This window comes from Rhipicephalus microplus, chromosome 4 (assembly GCF_043290135.1).
Source record: "Rhipicephalus microplus isolate Deutch F79 chromosome 4, USDA_Rmic, whole genome shotgun sequence".
Lineage (NCBI taxonomy): Eukaryota > Metazoa > Arthropoda > Arachnida > Ixodida > Ixodidae > Rhipicephalus > Rhipicephalus microplus.
Window position 1 is genome coordinate 124526593 of NC_134703.1, and position 25740 is coordinate 124552332.

Below are 25740 nucleotides of genomic sequence, written 5' to 3' on the forward strand. Positions count from 1 at the left end.
GCGTATGCACGGACTCACGGACGAACGCATGGATTGACGCACGGATGGTCGCGCAGACGGACGGAAGCAAGCACGAACGGACGGGCGGAAGCACGGACGCTTCGCCCCACTTATCTTTCACTCCGTGGATATGCTGTGATTTTTTTTCTGGCTGCTGACGTCCCAACGCAAGTTATTTTTTATTTTTTACCGTTCGGTCACTGACCATTAAACTGTCGCATAATACCTGAAGGCATTGTCTGCCAGAACAAAACTTTCGATTGTTGTAACTGAAAGAAAGAAAGAAAATTTTACCGAAGCTGGAACCTTCGTTCTGCCTGCCGACGTCAAGTGGCGCTAACAGACAGAAGAATATTGTTTCGCATACGCTGGTAAGGCTGCAATGACAACTCGGCAATGACTAGAACTCTCAAATTTAAATTCAGTTCTCTGACTGAAGTGAATAGGTGTAGCTGACTAAACAAGGCAAATCAATGTAATGCTCTCAGGTGGTGGTTCGGCTGTAAGGAAGACGTCATCCTCTTCTTACCGCGGTGATAATGAGCTTCAGATGATACATTCGTGTAGAAGACTTCAAGTATTTCTAAAAGAAGACTTGCTGATGAAGTGGTTCTTCTCTCATCCAGATACACTCCCGTAACGAATGTAGGTCAAATACCTCTTATTTTTGTAGAAACGTTTTTGAAATATTTTCGATAGTTCGATATTTTTTCTATAAAAGGAGTAATGAGGATTTAAATTAGAGAGATCTACAGTCTTTAACTTGCTTCTGTTTTTAGAGAACAAATAAACCTAGAGCGCTTCATTCATTGTGCATTTTATACTATGCCTTATTTTTTTGCCTGCCATTTTCAGTATCGTTATTAAATAACTTATAATCTGCATGGCCCTAGAACCAACGATTGACACTATCCAATATGCAGCAAAATACGAGGACTCTATCAAACTATGCAGAGGTTGCTATCAAACCGATTGTCAGGGTAAATCTTCAAGTCAGAGTTAAGTTAGATTTGATTCTTGCTGGTGCGTGCCCTTAACGATGATTTCTATCAAGATTACGGTGGCATAAATGATTCCCGAAACACCAGCCGATCACCGGGTGGCCTAGGTGTGTTTTCCCTCAAAGAGTTTCTTATTGCAAAAAAGTGGGCTTTCAGGGGGCATCCCTTATCTACTGACCACGTTAATGCGCTTAAACCACGGGCAATCAATTCCATGAATTATCCACCTAATGTCTGCTGAAAAAAATTACTTGATTAGTAAGCGAGTCGTGATGAACGTAACAGGGACACTGCAATTTCTAAGTGGCAGGCAGTTGTCACGTTTCAGCCCAAATAAATTGCGCAAATTATTTTGTTATCGGAATAAATTAGTGCCACAAACATATGCCACCAGGAACTCAAGACCTTCCATAAAACAAGCCCTTGTATGCCTGATTTTTCAAAAGTAGTGTGTGTGTGTGTGTGTGTGTGTGTGTGTGTGTGTGTGTGTGTGTGTGTGTGTGTGTGTGTGTGTGTGTGTGTGTGTGTGTGTGTGTGTGTGCGCGCGCGCGCGCGCGCGTGTGTGTGTGTGTGTGTGTGTGTGTGTGTGTGTGTGTGTGTGTTACGTGTTTTGCAGAATCTCGTTCTCGTGCTATACTCCTAAACTTTATGAATCTTCGTTAGGTGGCCCATTCTGTCATGCTTTCCTTCTAATAGCATGCACTTTGTTCTCAAGACCTTGGCGTGCTCCTCTTAACACTCGCATGCAGTACCTTTGCGAGTGGTAAAATTCGCTGCATGAAGAGATCCCGGGCTTCGGCCGTGTCGGATCCCGCGATGACTGTGTGCGTACGGCCGGCCGGGTTCGCCTGCAGTGAGCTGATGTCGACGCGGGGTGCGAATCGCAGCGGGAAATCGGAAAATTCCCGTGCCGCGCGCACCATGTCGTCGGCAGACGCGGCGCGGAAGCAAGGCAGCCACGTCGACGCATTCGCCCCTTCGTCCGCGGTTACGTTGCATTGCAGAGCCGATGCCAGGCTATGATACGGCTCTTTCCTGTCTGCCTGCGTTTGTACGTGGAGCCTTTGTAGACTTGTGAGCACGCTCACAGTGTGAACGTAACCATCACTAACATGCAAGCGTTTCAGCGACACATTGGCTAACGTTGTACGAACAGGAAAATGATTTGTTACATTCTCGTAGCTGTAGCATGCTTACTTCCTTTCTCTCTTGTATTAATCACACTACTTCGTATAATCTGGAGGGACATCATTTCATCGCAATGACTGATCTTTTTTGTTCTTTACACTTCATTTAATGTAACCACCACCCTCTTCAATGCCATTTAGTCCTGAGGGTATTAGCACTAAAGTAAAGTAATATGAAACTTTCATTTAAATTATGCGGCAAAAATTGCAGATTGTACACATATAACTGTGCCTGTTCTTGTCAACATCACTGAACTAGGCCTCCTGTTCTGGGAACACAATCGAATTTGGTCTGTTTCTGCTTGTCTTCATTTTTCTGTTTTGCCTAGCACACCTACAGCCTTGCGCTACCGACGAGTCTAAGGGCGCCCGAGGTATGCGCCTAGCGGATGTCCTTAGGCAATATCCAAGCCTATACGAAAGAAGGGGAACTCTAAGGGCTCGTTTTTTTTTTCTTGGACGCAATCTTCGTGATAACTAACAAACAATCAAGCCAAGGAAAGTACAGGAAACGAAGACGTGTGTCTTGCTGGCAAAATTTCCTTGATTTGGTTGGCGGATAGCTCTCATTTAACCCGAAAAAAATTCCTTGTTGCTCGCTACAGCAATCACCAATTGGCATTATGGTGACATTTAACGACGCGCTGTCTTTGCGTATTATTTTTTTTTCACTTAATTTGGACAAAAGCAACAAGGAACAACTCCGTGTTGGTTTTACGTATAGAGAGGAATAATCCTCCAGGTGTCTTATTCAAACGGCGCTATATTTTATGTGGGCTGTTGGTCAATGGGCTGTTATCAGTTATTCGACGTCAATGAGTGGCACCGGCAGCTCCAAAGGGAGTAAGCACGGGCACTTCATCTAGCGGCAGTGACACAGGTGTTTGTATGAAACGTGGGAGCTTGAGGAAACTGCAACTTGGTGCTTTGCGTCTGAACTTTCCTTGCCGCACAAGACTCCAACATGTGGATGAGCTTTGTATTGCAGTGTCAGCAGGATGAGTTATTTCAACAGGACTTAGAGGGGTGGTTCACGATCTACTTAAGAAAGACACGTTAATCACGCTTCAACACGTGACGCGTTCGATTCGACCGGCAGCGATGAGCAACGCCGACATCTTCTCGAAGCTTTTGAAAGAAGCGCGTCGTGTAAATTAGGCGATGGCGGCGTACTTAAACCCATGCGTAAAGTATCTCGGCGGATGGCGCTAAATCTTACTCTGCAAAACACTGTGCAAGAAATAAAATGGGCTAGAAAGATGGACCACCATTTCTTAATGTGAATATCAAAGGAGCGAACGGGTTAGAGCGAAGCTCGACGCCAAAAATATCTTTCTATTGAACACATTCAAAAGCGAGCTGGTAGATAATGCGGCTCATCAACAAGGCGATGGGAAGGTATTGAGACTGGCGAACATGCACTGATATTAAACACGGACCGAAGACACCACGAGCATTGAGCCTTTCCTGGGTTTTACAGCGACGTTTAACTACTTCTCAACACATACAATGTGTTTTAGTACACAATTGGTAACCTTACAGTTTTTTCTTTAGCTGACACACTTTTTCTCAGTTTTGAGGTCTTTCGAGGTCACCATTATGCATACATCTTGCGTCACCTTTAGTTCAAAAGCTCATATATTTACTAAAGTATAGTAAATGTTAAACAATCCTTGAAACTTCACAGCGAAATATGCAAAAAAAATAGATTCAATTTCACAGATTGCCACAATATCCATTGCTGTCAGAAAGGCGGTATTGCATGGGTGATGCGCGAGATACCGGATCGAGTGGGAGCAGCGATCCGTAGACAATGCCATGGTAGAATGCCCGCGACGCCGTGTCGTTAGGCAAGCTGTTGGAAGCCATGGACAGCAGGTAGGCACCCGACCCGCGTCCTACGAGCACCAGCTGCTTCGGATCGGCGCCGAAGGTGTCGGCATTGTCGCGCGCCCACAGTACGGCAGCAACGACGTCGTCAACGGCGGGGTCTTGAACCATGCCGGGCACCGGAGGCGGGTGCAGGAAGCCCAGCGGGCCGTGCCGATGGTTGGGCGCCATCACGACCACGTCTCCTGCACGCATGGAGCACCACGCGAGCTATTCGGGAAGTGTGACGTTGTGAACACGGCGAAAAGACGTGACACGCGGGACTCGTTCGTCTGCTCTTGGCACTATTTCTTGCTCGAGATTAAAGGGATACGGGTCGAAAATGGGAAAAACTGACGAAACTCCGTTCCGATGGAGGCGGAAATGTTGTAGGCCCGTGTGCTCAGATTTGGGTGCACGTTAAAGAACCCCAGGTGGTCGAAGTCTCCGAAGCCCTCCACTACGGCGTCTCTCATAATCATATTCTGGTTTTGGGACGTTAAACCCCACAAATCAATCAATGACGAAACTACTAAATGCGAGTCGAAAGATGCCAGTGTTCTGAAAAAGGGAGTTATTTTCCCGTATTTTTGAACAGTTGATTGTACTTTTATAGGATTGCCAGCATGCGGCGGCTGCTCGCAAGCGCGAGTCGTGACGTCACACTCACCGAGCAGCATGAGGATGCACGTGTTTTTGTACTCCTCTTGCTTTCCTCCACCTCTCCTTTCATGCCAATATTTCCACAAATTCGCTGGTTCTTTGCCCCAGCCGAAAGCATCGTTCACTGCTGTTGCTGTTTTGGGCTTTGGGAACGGGCTTTGGGAACCTCAGTGCGAGTTGAGCGGGTCGAGAGACGTGGGCGACGGCTGGCATTGTTGGCTTGCCCGTTTCGGTTGTGTGTGTGTGACGTAACCAAATGTCACTTTCTATAGTTCACGCGCGGCCGCTAGACATGGCAATTAAGAAAAAACAAATTATTTTGTTATTTTCCCGTAGTTTTTGCCTGGAATGAAGGTGGTCTTTATCGATTTCAGGGCCCAATTTTTCAATTTGGCTGAAAATCAAGGCGGGCAAAATTTTGTTCAGTATAACTTTAAACTACTTTGTCCCCTCATTGGTAAGCTACATCGTATTAGGTATGGGATATAGACTGCCGTCATATACGTAACCTAGACCAGAAGCCGGCAAACTCAAACGAGTGGGACAGTATCACGACATCAGACCCAACACTACTACCACTCTTTGTCTTTCGAGGCCGAAACGGAAGTTTCGACCTCAAGCGGGGTTAGACTAGAACAAAGAAAAGTCGCTTCCTGTTGGCATTACAACTTGTGTTTGTACGTTGCAACCTTGTGACACGCGTGCTGTGAATGACACTCGCACCCACCCTTCGCGGCCAGCATTGGCCAGTCGGGATGGTCGTTGGAGCCTGTCTCGAACCAGCTTCCCGAAACAGCCACCACCACGGCTCTGCGCCGACCACTGTCGTTACTTGTGGATGCGGGCATCCACACGTTCACGTGCAGACAGTCCTCGGAGCCGAGCACACTGCCATTGCGCCACTGGGAGCACGGCGGCCGTGGCTCCAGACACTCCCGCACCTTGCAGGGGTCTTGGTGAGGGCCCACGGGAAGCGGCACCAAGAATCGCCGAACGCCCGACGTGCTCTGAGCGAACGGGATGCCGAGGAAACGGTTCAGCAACACGCCGTCTGCGCTCACGATGCGGCCGAGCAGACGGCCTTTCTTGCTCGCCACCTGCACCCAGAACAGTGACGTCAAGATGGAGGTTAATAAGAATGAAATTAGGTAGGTTGGCCTGCTGGAGGGTCACTTTTAAAGTTTTAGTAACGCAGCTACAGTGACACAAACATTTGTAAGTCACGATCCAAGAGGCATTGCTATAGGAGCGCTAAGCACAGCCCAGTCAGAGTCATTCACGAGTCCAAACATTCTAGGACTGTGGCGCAGCAAGCACGTCGTGCTGTCCGACGTACCTGGCGCTTGCGTGTACACTTCCCAGACATGCACAGCCCCCGCGCTTCTGAGAAGCGAGAAGAAATGTGCACGTTGTGGTTAACGCCAACTTTGCCGTGGTGCTTCATCCATACCCGATCCATGCGAGCGGGTGACATGCAGAAATTAAACCTCAGTGCAGCGCAAATAAATTCACGAAAAATGGAAGCCGAAGGCGCAAACTTTCAATAAAATTGTGTGCTCTGAGGTGCTGTCAACGCCTTCGTAGTGCGACCCTGATTTGACGGAGTTCTGTAAAAGAACTTCTTGTTGGGCTATTTACTACAACATTTCTAAAAGGTAATTCAAGCGCGAACACGTGACACAATCACTCACACGCGCACACATCCAGGCATCAAACATACACAGCGCTCTTGTGTCGTGTGTTCGCGCACGAATCAACTTTTAGAAATGACGGAGTTCTGAACGCGTGCTTTTGGCAGCTACCATTGTCGGTCTGACGGTGAACGCTGTGGTTCTTCGGTGTCGGCACGCCTTGTTTGTTTGAAATAGAAATCCCGTTGAAGTACTTTTTTTAGGGGTTTTACATACTAACGCAATAGCGTTCCCGAACTCGTTTAGCAAATATATCGTTGCAGGTATCGGCGTCGATGTCGGCCTCGCTAGTTTCGAGCGAAACGTCAGCGTTGACCGTCAGCGAAAACTTCATAAATATGCAAATGACTAACGAAAAACTCCGCTTGGAGTGTGGATCGAATCATGGCCATTCTGCGTGGCAAGAAGACGTTCTACCACAAATATAGTGTGTTAATGCGGGCTCACTCAAGAAAGCTCAAGGATGAGCATGATTCTCTAGACTACTGAATGCGATTTTGGCGCATTCTAGCAAGCGAGGTGTCACCATATTGTTTTGGTCTTTTTTCAAGAGTATATATTTCGCCGTGGAGAAATAAAGCTTTTTGTCGGTAGGTGCCTGGCCCTGTCCCTTCTCTGTTCGTCTTGTGGTAGCGGATCTACGCCGTTGCTTGAAATTGTGTTGACACACACACACACGCATACGCACACGCACATGCACACACACACGCACACACACACACACACACACACGGACACACGCACACACGCACACACGCACGCACACACACACACACACACACACACGCACACACACACACGCACACACGCACACACGCACACACGCACACACACGCACACACACGCACACACGCACACACGCACACACGCACACGCACACACGCACACACGCACACACGCACACGCACACACGCACACACGCACACACACACGCACACACGCACACACACACACACACACACACACGCACACACGCACACACGCACACACACAATAAAAATGCCATGTATTATTATACTCGAGAAGGTCGAGTAGCAACGCCTGGCGAGATGTCTGCATGATGTCACGGCAAGGATGCTTCGACGCCAGCATTGTGCGCATACATAACATACGCTTGCATCGTACATTGTTCTGCTGTTTGCGATCGCATTGACAAAGGTAGCATAAGTAATGGTCCTACTAAAACAACAAAAAAACGTTTGTTCAGTACGATCATCAAAGATTTCTCACGCCACCGTACCAACTTTGATCAGGTTTGTGTTGTCGCGCTGCTAAACTCGATGATGGGTTTAATTCTGGAACGTGGCAGCAACACTCCGACGTGAGTGAAGAGTAAGAAGATGTTTGCTTTGAATACAAAATTACTATACAGCGTGTGCGGTAATAAAGTCGTGCTATTTACACATACCGCAGCGTGTTTACATATAATAGATTGTTTTCTTCACGAGTGGTTCAAAGATATATTTTCACTTCCACAAGTTTTATTTCTATCGGACATATGAGCGTAGCTGGCCGCGGACAGTTATTTTTTCATTTTATTATCATTTTTTTGCTTGTGGAGCAAGCCCTACGCACAGTTGCAAAAACTTATGATACACTGGTGTAGCAGGTGGGCCCCCTATGGCCCTCTCACATTCAGTATCGAGGCTCGCAAGGCATTTGCAAAGCGCTTGGCCAGAATACCATCGCAACTGTTGTATTTGTTTTTCTCGTGTACTCGCTCACTCCTCATGCTGGTTCACGCTTTTCTCGCAACAATTTTGGAGCTTCATCTTACTAAAATGAAGTTCGGGTGAATTTCGGAAACTTCATGCGGCATCGCAGCGACGGCGCTGTTTCACCGGTAAGTACCGATATAGATAGTCCACTCTGAAGTTAATTTTCTTTGCATTTAATTACACCTGAGCTTCAGCAAGTTGTCTGTGAATGTGACGTGCGAGACGAGACAATTACTTCCTGAGGCGAAGACCATTTAATTATAACTTGGGAAACGTGACCGAGAGCGCCTTCGAAGCCGCTTACTACGCTCATTTCGACTTACAACGTTCATATCGGCAATCAATAGTGCTCCCACTTGAATTAAACATTACCCCTTGTGAGGGAGCGTTTGATAGGCCCAGAAGTTCATGCACATCGGAATATATGGCCACATCATTCCAGCTGACTCACTGTTTACAAGAAATATTTGCGGTATTTCAAGTACACTAACATTTCATCTCGAGTACTAGGGATGCCATAGTCGAAATCAAGAAGAAGAAAAGGTCATTGGCAGGGCACCTAGAGCGGAGGCAAGATAACCGCTGCTCGTTAAGCATCACTCACTGGATTACAAGAGAAGGCAAGTGGGTGAGGGGGAGACAGAAAGTTAAATGGGCAGATGAGATTAGGAAGTCTGCGGGTATAAAGTGGCAGCAGCAAGCACAGGACCGAGTTGACTGGCGGACGATGGGAGAAGCCTTTGTCTTGCAGTGGGCGTAGTCAGGCTGGTGATGATGAACATCTTCGCATTTCCCTGAACGTGTAGTGTGTGACCGGCTCGTTTCGTTCAACATACTGGATATACTATAAAAAATTGCAGATTCTTCTAACGTCTCTTTAAACAAAGATCGAAACTTAATCAGGTCAAATTATTCTTGCCAAATTACCTGAGTAATCTGTATAAAAACCGCCATGTACTTCAAGAATCTGAAAACATTGTAATCCAGTTTGTAATTATTGGAGACAAATGGTCTACACCCTGAGTGTACGCCAAGTTGTAACGAAGTCAGAACCATCTGCGTAAAGCATTTTAGCACCGATTTTCTGGCGTAAGCAGTGAAAACAACGAATCCCTTGCTTTAATGCACCACTATTTTCACAGGGGATCTCCCGTTGAGACGAGAGTTTGTCCATTAGATTATCAGAATTGTGTGCCGCTGAGTCAACTTTCGCTACCAGTGTAAACAGCCGCCTTCTACCATGGCAGATTTGCATCGTAACAATGAGCGGCTGTCAACACCACAGCGCGTAAGAGTGGGCACATGGCGGGCGCAGATAAAGGCGATACTCGACCGCAGAGCAAGTGAGTCCTTAACGTGATGCCACTTCACCCCGAATGCCGCGCCGCCACTGTTACTTCTCGGGGCTAATAGGAGGAGGCCCCTTAACCTATGTAATAATGTATGGCAGAAGTGTAAAATGGCCCCAGGCATCATACTGTGCAATTGGCGCAACGAGTGACATTTTTGAAGGTACATTTATTACAAAGCGTTCGAACATATTTGATCATCATCAGCAGCAAAAGCATCAATAAATTAAGTACCTTCGTAGGTTCACGTGCTTCGCAACGAAAGTTTAGTGGGCCCTTCGCAACTGTACTCCAATTTCGTGTGTTTATATCAGTAATGAGTAGTGACTAAACCATTCGTTTTTAAACGTAATTTTTCAGCAACATATATGACTTGTAAACGAAGATAATGATGATTCGTGGCTGATCCATCAGGTGGTTTGCGCCAATCATTTAAGGAACATGCAGTAGGCATTCTAGGATACTTTAAAACCGACAATGTTACACGCAGAGACGTTCGTTTATTTCGGCATGGTTGAGGTGTTCACCGTGAACCAAATCCAGTCTAGCAATTGACCCGATTGCCCGGTCGCGTTCAACTCTTGAAAGCGAAGCCCGAGCGTTCTGCAAGCCCCCCCCCCCCCCTTTTCTTTCTTTCTTTTTGCAAGAAATGATTCGGCGAGTGGCTGCACGTCCATAGCTACCAGTATTTTTATTTTATTTTACTTTTGTTGTTTTTTGAGGGGCTCTCGATGAAACGTGGCCTTCACATTGTCGAAATTTCAATAATAATAATAATAATAATAATAATAATAACAATAATGTGGAATTTAACGTCCCAAAACAAATATTCAATTAGGAGGTACGCCTTACACTCTTATTCAAGTCCTGGTTAAATGCAGGCTTTATCCATGACATCAGAGAAAGGAAATCCTGGTTTCCTGGCCGTATGTGGTACTTTAGGTGGGACCTGGTTAACGGTGTAGTGGAAGGCTACGGAAATTTCGACCACCTGGTGTTCTTTAACGCGCACTGACATCACTCAGTGTACACGAGCCTCTGGCACTTCATCTTCATTGAGATGCGACCACCACGGCCAGGGCGGAACCTCCGACCTACGGGACAGCAGCCGGGCGCCGTAACCTCTGCACTAGCGCGGTGGTCCTGTCGCAGGCTTGGAACACGATAGAAACACGCCGAAATGTGCCGTAAGAGAAGGCGTATGGTTTAGGTCAAAATCTTAAATACCTCGTCAAACGCAAGAAGGGAACGTTGGTGGCGTGAGCATGACTGTTTCAAGTAATAAAGGTGGTGTTTTATAGCAGAAGGACGGACAGGTAGACGGACGCGTGAAGTGGCTATGTGCTACAGGGTATGCGAGATGGTGGTATTTGGAGTGTTCACTAGGTGGACGCACGGACGGATGCCTGGACGAACAGACGGGTACCAAGCTGAAAGAAAGTTCCAAGCTCGGCAGTCCTTCTTCCTCGTTGGTTCCAGTCCTTTTGCTGATGAAGATAAAGGATCGTCTTCAATGCGTTCGAAGAGCAAGAGAAAGAAGGCTTCTCCTTGGCGCGAGTGCACGCTCATTATGCTACGCATGGAGCATTACTCCAAGCCCGGTTACAGCCCACTACAGCATGCTACGAAACGCTACAGCGCACTACAGCGCGCGACAGCATGCAACAGCCTGGTTCTTTAAAGTGCTCCGTACCTAAAATCACAATGCGATGACGTCGTAACTTTACATTATCGCTCTGTTAACGGAAGGCTGATTCCAGAGACCCACTGAAAGTGCGTGTAGTTCAGAAAGCTGGTAGTGTCTTCACTACAAAAAGCTGCTCAAAGCCTCGTTGGAGGCAAGGAACTTTCGTGGGAGAGGGGGCTGCGTCAATACAATTCACTGAGAAGAAAACACCAGGCCTGCGCGGAAGGCGCAGCGCAATCACAGCGAAAGCTAGAAGAGCGGCCTTTCAGAGCCTATTCTAAAGTCTCATTAGGTAGCTGCTGCAAGCACACTTGCTTGATAACCACTACGGCACTATAATAATAACAAAGTACGTAATAGGCCGGCATTCGCTATGCTATTTTTCGTCATTCTTCTGAGAAGCGTGGTATCCGCTAAACACTTGCAAGCAATATTGTGTTGATTGTTCATGCAGTGGCTGATGACGATGAGGAATTATGCCTGAAGTGGGTATGTGCCACAGTTTATAGGTAAACAAAGAACAAACTTTCTTAATATGTTGGAGCATTGGACGACCCACTCGTTACGCTATTAGCATTGTGTGACGACTGGTTGTTTTTTCTTTGTTTTAAAACGCCTTATAAGTCGTATTAACGCGATTGCTTTACCGACATCTGTCCCATGTACTGGCGTAGCTCCGTGGTGCAATACTGGGCTGGCACCCATCGGACCTCGGTTCGAGCCCCACTGTGTTATTAGTATAGGTTTTTTGTTTTCTAATTTCGTGCGATGTGGTTTGGGACACCGGCGGCGGTGGCAGTGGCGGACAGCTACGGCGCCAAGCGTGACCCGAATTTCGATCTCTTGATCTCATAACAGCTTTCGCTGTAAAAACCAAAATGACGTATCTTGTCCCCGAGTAGCCTTCAGTGAGTGGAAGATAGCATGTGAATTTTAACGAACCATGACGGTGCCCTCTGGCAGCGGCTTGTCGAGCGGTCGGCAGACGACTGCGACGTCTTGTGGTGGGGCACTGATCACGATTCCCACCAATGCTGCGACGAGGCCCAGAAATATAACGGCCATGGTCACCGCCGCCCCCAGGCAGGCTCTGCATATAAAAAGATTGGGCAGATCCTAGGTACCATGGAAAGACGTTATGCGAAGCACGTCTAGGGAAGAAGACTGTGCTGTAATATTTTGTTGTTGAGGGACACGTTATGAAATGATGCTATATATATGTACAAACGTCCTACCAACAGACATAGGTTAAACACCCGCATGTGCTTTGTCTAACCAGTTGTTAACTGCTTAGTAACCATGCCCACAGCAACATGGGTATGAGCAACACTTAGAAGCGGTGAGCTGATATGAAACGCTTGTGCTCACAAGGATGGTATCTCTGGACACTGCTACATATATTAACTTCTGTGGATTCTTAACTGCTGTTGACGCTACCCCGACGAGACGGCTCTATCATAGGAATACTTATGTTGTGTTTATACAAATCGTTAGTGAGCATGGCAATACAATTTCACCACCATTACGACTTCATGGTGCATTTTTGCAAAGCAGTATCGAGACCTGACCTGACTCTGTGGTAGAACACTTGTTTTTCACGCATATTTCTTGGGTTCGATTCCGGCCGGCTGGGGCCCTGATATTTATTATTTTCAATCATCGGGTGAACGCTGCCAATGTAAGTTTTTCAACGCTCACACGTTAACATTATTCATCTCTGTTCTCGCCGTTCCGGCGTAGACAACCTGTCAATCACCTGTGGCGCACGGCCGCATTCCTGTGGCACATACTCACGCGCGGTATACGGGTATGTGCCACACGTGTCTGGCGGAAGGGGTTTGACGACCTACGTGACGGGATTGTCACACTCTTCATGTCACGAGCAGCGTGTCATATTCGTCAAATCATCCTACCCTCCCATACTAACTTTATTTCACCCCAATTTCAGGGGTTGATCATGAAAGCACCCACAGGTAGGCGACTAGATAGATATACAGATAAATAGATACCAAAAGTGTCTGGAGTACACAAAAAAAATGAAATGCTTCGCGTATATATATAAGGAAGGATTATGATGTCATGATGAGAAGGGTCTCCTCCTTTACGTATTAAAATTGCGTAGCAGACGCGTACAACCTATCACACCAGCCGTCAAAACACATCAGCCCTTATTGACACGTAGCAGGCTCTTCGCTGATTTGCGAAATTAAAAATGGTGGCGTAGCGTGCATTTAACACTTATATATTGCATTGGAATTATTCATAATTCCAGAGGTTTAACGTTTTGAAACCCCGATAACGTTTTGAGAGACGCCGTAGTAGATAGCTACAGAAATTTTGACCACCCTGTGTTCTTTAACGTGCACATAATAAATATATGTACACGGGGCTCAAGAATTTTCACCTGCATTGCCAATGCGGCTGCCACGGCCGGGATTCGAACCACTGACCTGCATGTCATCAGTCGAGCACCATAACCTGCAGGCCACCAAGGCGCGGGTGTGCATTGGCATTCCAGGATAGTTTAAAACGGGCAATGTTACGCGCACATACCTTCGTTTTAAATGTGAAACATTTCTTAGGGAACTTCGGTGACTTTATCTATCTATCTGTCTATCTATCTAGCCGTCTACGACTTTTAGCTCTCCTGGCGTTTCAATAATGGTATCAATACCAAACTCGGTATAGCATAACATGACTGTATGAAAAACAAATTTCACTAGTCAAAACATGAAAATCATGATATGTATGTCATGAATGTCATGATTTACATTTCATTGTCCTGCAGCTCTTGCGGAGGTTTCGTTCACATGACATGTTTTAAAACTGGTATAGGTATGACATGATTGCATGCCGAACAGAAGCGACTGACCCCAACATGAAAATCATGACATGTTTGTTATGTAACAACATGACTACATGCTACGCTCATGATGCGCTGGCGGCCGTTTTGTTAGCGTCACATATACCAAATTCGGTATTATTTCATGTCAATGAATGACGAAGCTATGATACTGGTTCAAACATGATAAACACGAGATGAGGGTCACGTAACAACATAACTACAATTAACGCTCATGAGGTGCTCGCGGCTGTTTCGCTAGCTTCACATGTACCAAACACGGTATTACGCGACGCGAACGGATGACATAGGTAAATGACACATCCAAACTTTATAATAATGGCATGCGTCTCATTAACAACGTGACTGCATGACACACTCATGATATGCTCGCAGCCGTTTCGCTAGCTTCATATGTGCCAAATTTTGTATCATGTGACGTCAATGGATCACAAAGGTATGTGACTGGTGCAAACATGATAATCATAAGATACGTGTCATATGAGAACATGACTACCTGCCACAATCGAGGCGCCAATACATTTCGACGTGACGTGGTGCACGTGCTCGCCGGCGTTCATTTCGTCGCGTCATGCCGGCGTTGACAAGCCAGGCGCCGGTCTTGCCATTTACTCGCAGGCGCGCGCCGCACTGCGTTGCTTTGACGCATGAGTGTTTCAACTCGTCCGGTGTCCCTTCGTCATGAAAAAATGGAGACGCAGTGCTGTCGGGGTAACGCATCGGCGCGAAGTGCAGCACGTCGAATTTCACACTGGTTGCGGGCAGGCCATGCCGACGGACGCTGGTCGCGCCGGTCGCGCCTGGCGTCAGACTGTAGAGTGCTCGCGTTTTGCCAACGTAGCGTCTCTACGCGCAGTGTGCGCGCGCATCAACGCTACATTGGAGTGTAATGGGCCTTCCATGATGCACTCGTGGCCGTTCTGCTAACTCCTCATATACAAAATTTGGTGTTACGTGACGTCAATGAATGACGCAATATAATACTGGTGCAAATATGATAATGCTGACAAGCGTGTCATTTAAGAAAATGACAACATACCACGCTCATAGCGTGCTTGCGGCCGTTTCGCTAACTCCACATATACTAAATTTGGTATCACGTGACGTGAATAGATGGATAAGGTAAAGGACACATCCAAACATGGTAATCATGACATGGAAGTCATGTACGGAATCTTTTACCTCAACCTCGTGACATTGTGCTGATTTTAGAGTGACATCAACTTTCTTCATTCGTGCTTCGCATATCATCGATTCCTGTATACGTGGGATCTGCAAATTTTTTATGCAACAACTGTTGCATTTTCTCGCCATGTCCAGTCGACCTGTCCTGGCATATATGTGTTCAACAACCATATAGTTGAGACCACTACTGCTTTGTTGCTTCCGCTGGTTCCCCCAGCCCGCCGTACTCGCTCTAGTCGGGTGTCTTAGAGCACGTTAACAGTTTCTTTTCTGCATAGACACCTCCGAGACTTCATGTGGTGCCTGGGATGGGGTGTGCTTCCCACCCTCGACCGCCTCGAAAGGTGAAGAATGGTCCAGTCAGCAACATGCCCAAACTGCTCTCTTCGGGAAACAAATCAGCATTTTCTGAGACATTGTGTTATTGCTCGTGTGTTTTCGAGAGCCGTACATGCTGGATTTCGCTGCCTAAGAGTAACTCGCTTCGTTTGTTTTTGGGCGTTGTTCTCGAGGCCGCTGCACTTGTCTTCTCATTGTTGCTGGTTCTTTCTGCCTCTGGCACAACCGCTGCGAGGTGACTGCAGTCGGCCACCGCCGCCTCGCGCTTTTTCTGATCCTAGAGCAATTGCATTCGGAGCTGCTGTCTGTTTTGTCGGAGGAGCTCTTCTCCCTCGGTGAAGATGAATTCCTTCGACACTGGTCTTGCCCTTTTGTGTCGGTCTATGACGGACGAGTTAAACTTGTCTTTCGGCCAGCCTGGTATTGGTAGATGTGTCGATGCGATGACAGAAATGACATGCCAACATGTAAATATGCGAAATGTACATATTCATGTTTCATTTGTTCCTCTTGTTTACCGTGCAATATTAATATGTGTAGTTGTCCTTTTCGGACACATTTTGTGTGGCTGTGTTTTTGTGAACCCTCGAATGTATATGTTCTATCCCCGTAATCTCATATCCATTTTCATGTAAATCAAGTGTGTTTTGTAATCATCTTTATTGTAAGTCTAAGAAGAAAATGTTCTGGTGAAATGCTATTGACTTCTGTGACATTAATTTTTCCTATGTTGTCTATGGTTATAAAGGCTGCTGCTCATCAAATGGAAGGCCCACGGTATGGTTTTCAGCTCTCCTATAGTAGAGTTTCTAGAGTTCCGAATACTCTAGATCGCTAATCCCTTTTTCTAAACACACTTCTTTCAATCATTAGGCACTTTTTTTTCTGAACACGTACGCTGCCTGCAGCTTACGCTTTGTGAGGGCTATAAATCCCTCATGCGCATAAATGTATTCTCCATATTGCACCCAAAATATTTTTGATTGGGGATGACATAAAGAAAAGGGCTCCGAGATTCGTTATAAAACCAATTATATCTAGATCCACGCGCACTTTCGCCGTTACCATCAGCCTTCATGAGGTTCTGTACATGAAGTCAAAATCGGCATCATCCTCTCGCGTGGTGTGTGTTCATGTACGAGAGAAAACGTTCGAGAAAACCTGATGATCGCAGCTAATAAAAGAGGCGAAACGTTCCGGTCGGCACTCTCACTGAAAGACGCGCACGGAGAGGTCTCAGCGGGAAGGCGGTGGCCTCGCAGCTGTGGCAGCAACAGCGTACTTTGACCGCCCAGTAGTGATTGGCCGTGGTCGCGCGTGCCATAACTTGACAGGGATTAGCAGAGTGCTCATAGCCTTATATGTGCTGTGTTCTTATCTCTGATTTTACATTGAAGCCATGAACATACGCCAGGGCTTTGTCTAGTTACAACAGGTCGAATGAGCCACCAGCCTTTCTTCGCATAGCATTCCAGCTTGTTGCTGACGAATTTAGTGCCTCGTCCTTGTGGTGGTTATGACTTTTTTTAGCGGACCTTGCAAAACAAGACGGGTCATGGTAGGTCTCATCAGTTACAAAGGGCTTCGCATCTCTTCCCAAGCTACTCTCAATCAATGCCTCACAATCTGCTCCCAGTGCGAAGCGTATGCACTGGTACAGGCATCGTCTAGCCGGCGGAACGCATGTACTCCATGGGTTACTGCCCATAGCCTTCGTGCAACAGATGTGGCGACAAAGAAAGACTGGAGCACATTACTCTATCTTGCCTTGCTCTGGCTGCCGAACGACGCGTGATGGCGAACCACTGTTGCCTGCTCGGTCTCTCTCTGACAACTGCCTAAGGCTTCCATTTTCCCGCATGGTAGAAGATACAGGCCCTGCGAGCTTTCCTCGAGTTTGCGGTTCCTGCAGACCTCACCGTTCCGTAGCCGCACGATTGGCCTTCGTGCCCCTGTCTGCTCTGACAAACACTACCTTAACACGCATCTCGCTCCTATTTATCTTCTCTTCTTCCTGTAATATTTACTTCCCATTCTTCGATCCCAGAGACGCTGAGCCATGCGCCCACGACGGGAGGCAGAAATAGCCTTCTTTTTCTAACTCACTCTTAACCCAAACAACTTTCACCTTCTCTCATGCACTGGAAAGGTGGTGTGGAGGGTCAACTTGGCCCGCTGTGCGCATGCCTATGCTTTTAGCTGGCTCACCTGCCTGGTTTTCTTTCGTTGACGACCGGTGCAGCACCGCCATATTGTGCCGCAGAAGGGCCTCCTCGCGCTGGCGTAGGATGCTGCATGTTGAAGGCCGAGCCATTTATTGGGTTAGGATTAAACGAAGGCAGTGTTGTTCTTAGCAATCATTCAGCCAATAATACTCTACGCCATTATCTATAATTAACCAGCATTAACAAGTCCCGGTAGTAGGCAAATAGGTACACCCTAGCAATTTTGAACAATATCACCCGAGCGCTGAGTGCGGGATAGAATAACTTTTAATGTTTTCATAAAGTGACAAGGGGAGGCAGAGGCTTGAAAAGGTAAAGGGCTATCGCTTACTATATGTTGTGTACGAGAAATTCTCAAAAACAATAGCTAATAGAATGAAGACAACATTATACATCAGTCAACCAAAGGACCAAGCAGGATTGCCTACAGGTTACTCAAGAATCAGCCATATACAAACTATCAATCAGGTGATAGAGAAATGCATGAAATACAACCAACCAATATACATACACTTCATAGATTACGAGAAGGCACTTTATTCGGCCGAGATATGAGCAGTCAGGCAGGCACTGTGAAATCGGGGCATAGACGAAGCCTATATAAACATACTGGAAGAAGTCTACAGTATATCCATAGCTACCATAGTAATCCATGAAAAAAGTTAAAGAATCCCAATATTGAAGGGTGTAAAGCATGGAGACACGGTCTCCTAAATGCTATTCTCCTCATGTTCACGGGAGGTTTTCTGGTCCCTAGATAGGTCAGAGTTAGGGATAAGATATATGGAGACCATCTCAGTAACCTGCGACTCACTGATGAGATTGATTGATGGCATTGATGACATTACTGAACTGACCTGAAAAGCAGAAGGGTACGTCTGAAAATTAATGTGCATAAAACTCAAGTAATATGCAACAGTCCCAGCAGAGAACAGCGCTTTGCAATAGGTGGCGAGACATTGTAAGTTGAAAGGAAACATGTCTGCTTCTTAGAACAGAAGCAACCGTGGAGCCGAACTACGAGAGTTAAGTAAACAATAGATTAAGGATGGTATGGTGCGCATTTGGGAATATCCCAAATCATGAACGCTAGTCTACTACTATCGCTTAACAGAAGGTATGTAACAGCTGAATATTACCAATGCTTACCTGTATACCTATGGAGCTTGGAGGCTTACGGAGAGAGTTGAGGACGATGCAGTAAGTGATGAAAAGAAAAAATGGTAGGCGAAACCCAAAGAGACAGGGGAGAGCACAGTGAGTCAAATGCAAACGGGTTAAGGATGCCAGGATGTCACCAAGATGTTAGCCAATGGAATTATTGAACCCTCTTCGAGCCCTTGGGCGTCCCCCGTTGTGCTCGTTAAAAAGAAAGATGGCACATGGCGCTTCTGCGCACGTGGGTTACCGTCATCTGAATAGAATCACGAAAAACGACGTTTACCCTTTGCCCCGCATTGATGACGCTCTCGATTGTCTCCACGGCGCCCGATACTTTTCTACCATAGTCCTACGTTCCGGCTACTGGAAGAATACTGTCGACGAAAAAGACCAAGAGAAGACTGCATTTGTAACTCCAGATGGCCTATATCAGTTCAAGGTTATGCTGTTTGTGCTATGCAACGCCCCAGCCACGTTCGAGCGCATGATAGACACTCTCCTACAAGGGTTCAAATGGTCAACATGTCTTTGTTATCTTGACGATGTCGTTGTATATTCCCCAACATTTGAGACCCACCTTCGGCGTTTGTCAGCTATTCTCGACATATTCCGCACTGCAGGCCTTCAATTGAACTCGTCGAAGTGCCGCTTCGGACGCCGGCTAATTACAGTGTTGGGCCACCTTGTCTACGCCTCTAGTGTGCAGCCGGACCCCGAGAAAATTTGTGCAGTTACCAGTTTTCCTGTACCCCAGTCAGCCAAAAACGTCCGGAGTTTTGTAGGACCTTGCTCCTATTTTAGAAGGTTTGTGAAAGATTTCGGAACCATCGCTCGACCTCTCACAGAGCTTCCGAAGAAATACGTCACATTTACGTGGGGTACCGACCAAGCTGCTGCTTTTTCTCACCTAATCACGCTACTGACGACTCCACCCACTTTGACCCATTCGCTCCAACGGAAGTTTGAACCGATGCTAGTGGTCACAAAATCGGAGCCGTGTTAGCCCAACGCCAACGGGGACACGACCGAGTTGTCACCTACGCTAGCCGCCTCCTCACAGCTGCTGAGCGCAACTATTCTATTACGGAGCATGAATGTCTTGCTCTTGTTTGGGCAGTCTCAAAGTTCCGCCCATATTTATATGGCACTAATTTCTCTGTGATAACTGACCATCATGCGCTATGTTAGCTTACGTCACTGAAGAATCCTACTGGCCGGCTCGGGCGCTGGGCTCTGCGACTCCAAGAGTATACCTACACGGTGACGTACAAGTTCGGATGCCTACATCAGGACGCAGACTGTCTGTCCCGCTACCCGGTCGAAGAGTCGAACACTATGTCTGACACCGAGCCTTGCGTCTTTTCCCTTTCGCAAATGGCATGCTTCGGTGACGAGCAGCGCCATGATGCGTCCTTGCGTGCTATCAATGAACGCCTCGAATCATCATCTTCCAGTCAGACCCATCGCTCATTCGTGCTCCACGATGGTGTATTATACCGCCAAAGTTTTGAGCCGGATGGAGCGGCTCTGCTGCTTGTCATTCCGAAACACCTTCGCTCAAAAGTTCCAAATGAACTTTATGACCTTCCGACTGCTGGTCACCTTGATGTGTCACGCACTTATGACCGAATACGCCGACGCTTCTTTTGGCCAGGGCTCGAACACTCAGTCAGAAGATACGTTGTGGCTTGTGAGAAATGTCAGCGCCGAAATACACCATCGACACTTCCCGCCGGACGCCTTCAACCACTTGAGTTCCGTCAGAACCGTTCTTCCACATTGGCTTGGACCTACTGCGTTGGCTTGGACCTACCGCGAGTCCGCGACGTACACTTTCCGCCCGGTTCTTTAGTCCTGCTCTGGTCTCCGACCGTCAAGTTGGCTTGTCAGAAAAACTGCTTACTCGCTACACAAATCCATACCGAGTCCTTCGTGTGGTTACTCCTGGGACATGAACTTGGTCCTGTCGCCCTGTCGCCTTCATGTGCCCAACAGGCTACTGATATTGTACATGTTGTGCGATTGAAGCCCTACAACTCTCCTAGTGACGTTGACATTTAGATGCACCGATACGGTGCTTGTGCCGCCGGGGGTTATGCTACATGCATGTATATTGGTATTCTAGGGGGCGACGCGCGTGTGTGCCTGACGAGGAAGACGAAGAGTTGTCTACGCTCGATCGCTGGTGAACCGGTCACGCCATTACCGCTGGTTTTGAATATATCTAATCCTGAGCTTCGTCGTTACGGCGTCTCTTCTTTTCCGTAACAATATCATAGTTCAAATTAAAAAAAATGACATGGACTGGGTACGTAGCATATAGGCAGGAAGTCCGCTGGTCATTAAGATGTAACTGAGTGGATACCAAGACAAGGTGAACGCGTGAGAGGGTGACAAATACTAAGGTGGGCAGATTGAATTAAGAAGTTTGCAGGTATAGCATGGAACCAAAAAGCACAAGACTGTGTTGATTTGCGGAAGATGAGAGAGGTCTTTGCCCCGCAGTGGGTGTAGTTAGGGTCATGATGGTGATGATGATAGTACCAATATCTGTCAGCGATGCGCAAATGCACACAATACCCTGTACTGCGAAGGCAGTCTGATACGCTGTTTCCTGGAACTGAGATTTCGAAGTAATCTTAAAGTAAACAGTGCCCTATAACGTAGCAGATCACAGAAATATTGAAGCGTATGTGATGGCCACATACGCAGCAAAATGCAAGTGTCCTCAGTTGTGCTGTACTGCTAGGCAAGTTTGATTGCGCTACTTTGTGCTCCTTTATCCGTACCTTCTTTTTCCATTATTGCCATATACAGGCACATGCAAAGCATCAGCTTCGAGGAGCCGAGACACGCTTTCTTATGGCGCCCTTTTTGACGCACATTTTCAGGCTTATTTAAACTAGATAAGAAATTAACATGCAAACACTGCGGAATCAGGGCGTAGATGAAGTATATATAAACATTCTGGAAGAAATCTACAGGGGATAAACTGCTACCATAGTGCTTCATAAAGAAAGCAACAGAATACCAATCAAGAAGGGTGTAAGGCAGGGGGACACAATTTCCCCAATGCTATTTACCGCGTGCTTACAGGAGGTTTTCAGAAGCCTAGAATGGGAACAGTTAGGGATAAGAGTCAATGGAGAATACCTTAGTAACCTGCGCTTCGCCGATGACATTGCATTGCTGAGTAACTCGGGGGACGAATTGCAACTCATGATTACGGAGTTAGACAAGGAGAGCAGAAAGGTGGGTCTTAAAATTAATCTGCAGAAAACGAAAGTAATGTACAACAACCTCGGCAAGGAGCAGCGCTTCGAGATAGGTAATAGTGCACTTGAAGTTGTAAAAGACTATGTCTACTTAGGGCAGGTAATAACCGCAGAGCCGAACCACGAGATTGAAGTAACTAGAAGAATAAGAATGGGGTGGAGCACATTCGGCAAGCACTCTCAAATTATGACAGGTAGATTGCCACTATCCCTCAAGAGGAAGGTATATAACAGCTGTATCTTGCCGGTACTTAGCTACGGAGCAGAAACCTGGAGACTTACAAAGAGGGTTCAGCTTAAATTGAGGACGACGCAGCGAGCAATGGAAAGAAAAATGGTAGGTGTAACCTTAAGAGACAAGAAGAGAGCAGAGTGGATTAGGGAACAAACGGGGGTTAAGGATATCATAGCTGAAATCAAGAAGAAGAAATGGACATGGGCAGGGCATGTAGCGCGTAGACAGGATAACCGCTGGTCTTTAAGGGTAACTGACTGGATTCCCAGAGAAGGGAAGCGGGTTAGGGGGAGACAGAAGGTTAGGTGGGCAGATGAGATTAAGAAGTTTGCGGGTATAAATTGGCAGCAGCAAGCACAGGACCGGGTTAACTGGCGGAACATGGGAGAGGCCTTTGTCCTGCAGTGGACGTAGTCAGGCTGATGATGATGATGATGATGATGAAGAAATTAACTGCATTGCGCGCACGTCTGAAATTAAACACAAGAACACTGTTGCTAGCGTAAAACAAGTTATGGATATTCTACATCAATTAAGTTCTGAAAGAGTGCCAATGGTAACAGACATTGTGTCATTTCATTTTGCATTATTTAAGTAAGGGCAGAAGTAGCTCTATTTTGTCGCACAGGCTGCGAAACAGAAAGGCCATAATTCATCCTTACGTCGGCAGCAGCAGATTTCTGCGCCTGCTGCACAGTAAGTGTGGAGGACGGAGGCAGCGCCGCGGGGGTAACATCGGTCGCTTCTGGGGGCTTTCCAGCTTCTTGCACACCTTTGTCAATGCTTTTCCGTGACTTCTTCCGCGTATCATTGGAGCTTTGCGTATCTAGATTCCTGCGGAAGAATGAACGCAAACGCCATCATCTGTCTAACTGCGTCGCCTGTTAAGAACAGTGTACTTTACAATAAATGCTATAGCTACTGCCCAAGCCATGTATGACCTGCAGGAAAAAAAATAGCGGTTCGTGAGCCCATGAGTTCGCAGTATCACGAACCACTTCAATCGTCTACTACGTCATAGATTATCTGCACTTGCATTTTTTTCTTTTGGTTTCACGTTCTTATACATACTGGTGATACTCGCGGCATGAATGTCTGCCCATAAAATCACTTAGGTGTTTCTAATATCACTTAGGCTAACGCTACCAAACGCGAAGTTTGAGGCAGACACCCATCACATGGCGTGGTAGAGAAATGAAAAGCTCCAAAAGGAAACACTTCGATTATTCCCTACTACTGACAAAGACCCGTGCCCCACGTTCCAGCTTCGCTAATACAGAGTGCTTGGGTGGCAATAATAAATACCGACCTAGTCGAGCGAGTTTCACTGCGTATATTTTCCCGCAATACACTTGTGATGCAGTTGGGAACCCTGGCCCTCCTCACATTCTCTGTATCTCCGCATGGCCTTGAAGTGAATAAAGTATACTCCGTGAGAAACTGCGCGAAATTTAGTTGTGGCGCTGCACTTGTGCATGGTCCTACAGTGAACGCTTTTGTCGGCTCGTATGTTCACCTCTCCGAAAGTCTATCCTCAATTATCGAGGTGAAATCTAAATAGTAGTCGAGCGATGAAAACACGTAGAGGGATAAGCTGAGCCAACAGAAAAAAAAAGTGCCACAGATCAGCTAGCTGATGTTTCGATTGTAGTATCTATTTTTGGCGCTGCCCTTTGACAAGGATAGGTTCTCCTATATTTGTCGCAGCCGGAGTGAGGCATTTTCTCCTGTTTTTTTTTTCAACCTATCCACTTTTTAATTTTGAAAGCCCCCCCAAGCAACGAAGTAATGGGAGAGGCCGGAAAGGAAAAAAAATGGCAGCGTATGCACGCGGTGAATGATGGAGAGTGGGGCGAAGCATCCGTCCGTCCATTCGTTCTCGCTTCCATCCGTCCATCCGTCTGTGTGACCGTCTGTGCGTCCATCCGCCCGTCCATGCGTGCATCTGTTCGTGCGTCTGCATGTCCATCCGTGTGACCATCCCTGCGTTCATCCATGCATCCGCCCCTACGTCCATCCATGCGTCCATCCGCCCGTGCAGCCATACGTGCGACTGTCCATGCATTTGTCTGTGTGTCCGTTCGTCAATCTAGTCAACACTCCAAGTACCACCATCTCGCATCTTTTCACCATATATTCCACATATGGAAGCACCGCCATCCAGCGGACATTCCAAGGACTAAACGAGAGGTGGCACACGCACACTTTCTTACGGCTTGCGCTTCATGTCTACTTCCCACCTTTAACCACCTCGAGTTCATAGTATATACTAGTTCACTGTATTCATGGCACTGTGGCCCAACGCTCGCTAAACCTTTCTAAAACCTAGGAGGTTACGCCCAGCGAGTATAACGTAGCAACCCTTCCTTATCTTCTGTGCGTTGTTGAAGCATAAAACATTCGCAGCGTGCGCGTTGACTAAAAGCCGAATTCTCCTGTCTCTCATTCCCCCTTGACTTACCCGGCACTGACGCCACGTAACCAGTACATTATTTGGCAGTGGAATTGCCGCGAGTACCGTAGGAAACGAGGGAACCTGCAGCAATTCGTGATAAACAGGGAGGCGCCAGATGTCATTGCTCTGCAGGAGACCGGGGGGACGGCAAAGTTATCGGGGTACAAGTCATATAGTACTTCTGGTGAGAAGGCGACTGTCACAACGCTGGTGCATGGAAACCTCACGGCTGTAGAGCATGATACCGGAGTGCACAGCATAGACCACGTCCTTATAGAAATAATACCCTCCCGTAAGAAAGAGGCAAGCCTGTTCGTGCTTAACATTTATAGCCCACCCCGACAGAAGCTCAAGTTTAGTCCACTTATCCGCAAAGCCTTGAGCATAGCGGAGAGACAGGCTCTCGTCATAGTCGGTGACTTTAACGCACCGCACGCTGCTTTGGGATACACTGTCGAGATATAAAGGGACGCAACTTATGGACAGACGCCCAACACGAGAGCCTTACGCTGATAACGAATCCTGAGGAACCCACAAGAATAGGCAACAGCGTTAGTAATGACACAACACCGGACCTAATTTTTACGAAGAACATAGCAGACTCGCGATGGGTAAACACGCAGCAGAGTTTTGGCAGCGATCACTATATTTGTAGTTACAACGGTGCACGCAGGCCCTCAAAAAAGGCAAGGCAGAAAACTGGCTCTTGTATAATGGGACTGCTTCCGCAAGATTCGAGAGGAGGATTCGGATGATATCATAGTAGATATACAAAAATGGGTAGAAAAGCTTTAACAGAGTGTCAAGAAAGCCACTAAAATTGTTCCTAAAGAAGCG

At 47.0% G+C, this 25740-nt stretch overlaps 1 protein-coding gene across 1 annotated transcript in view; it reads right to left on the minus strand.

Annotated features, from left to right (window-relative positions):
* Nucleotides 1-1711: 1711 nt before the first annotated feature.
* LOC119172856 (cholinesterase) overlaps nucleotides 1712-25740 on the minus strand; it is a 30267-nt gene continuing 6238 nt past the window's right edge. Inside the window, exons 2-8 of the mRNA XM_075893171.1 lie at nucleotides 23111-23282; nucleotides 18635-18655; nucleotides 17761-17843; nucleotides 12108-12255; nucleotides 5448-5817; nucleotides 3971-4263; nucleotides 1712-2044 (exon numbers count right to left, since the gene is read on the minus strand). Of these exons, the coding sequence (XP_075749286.1) occupies nucleotides 1712-2044; nucleotides 3971-4263; nucleotides 5448-5817; nucleotides 12108-12255; nucleotides 17761-17843; nucleotides 18635-18655; nucleotides 23111-23282 (1420 nt within the window). The remainder of the gene's footprint in view (nucleotides 2045-3970; nucleotides 4264-5447; nucleotides 5818-12107; nucleotides 12256-17760; nucleotides 17844-18634; nucleotides 18656-23110; nucleotides 23283-25740) is intronic.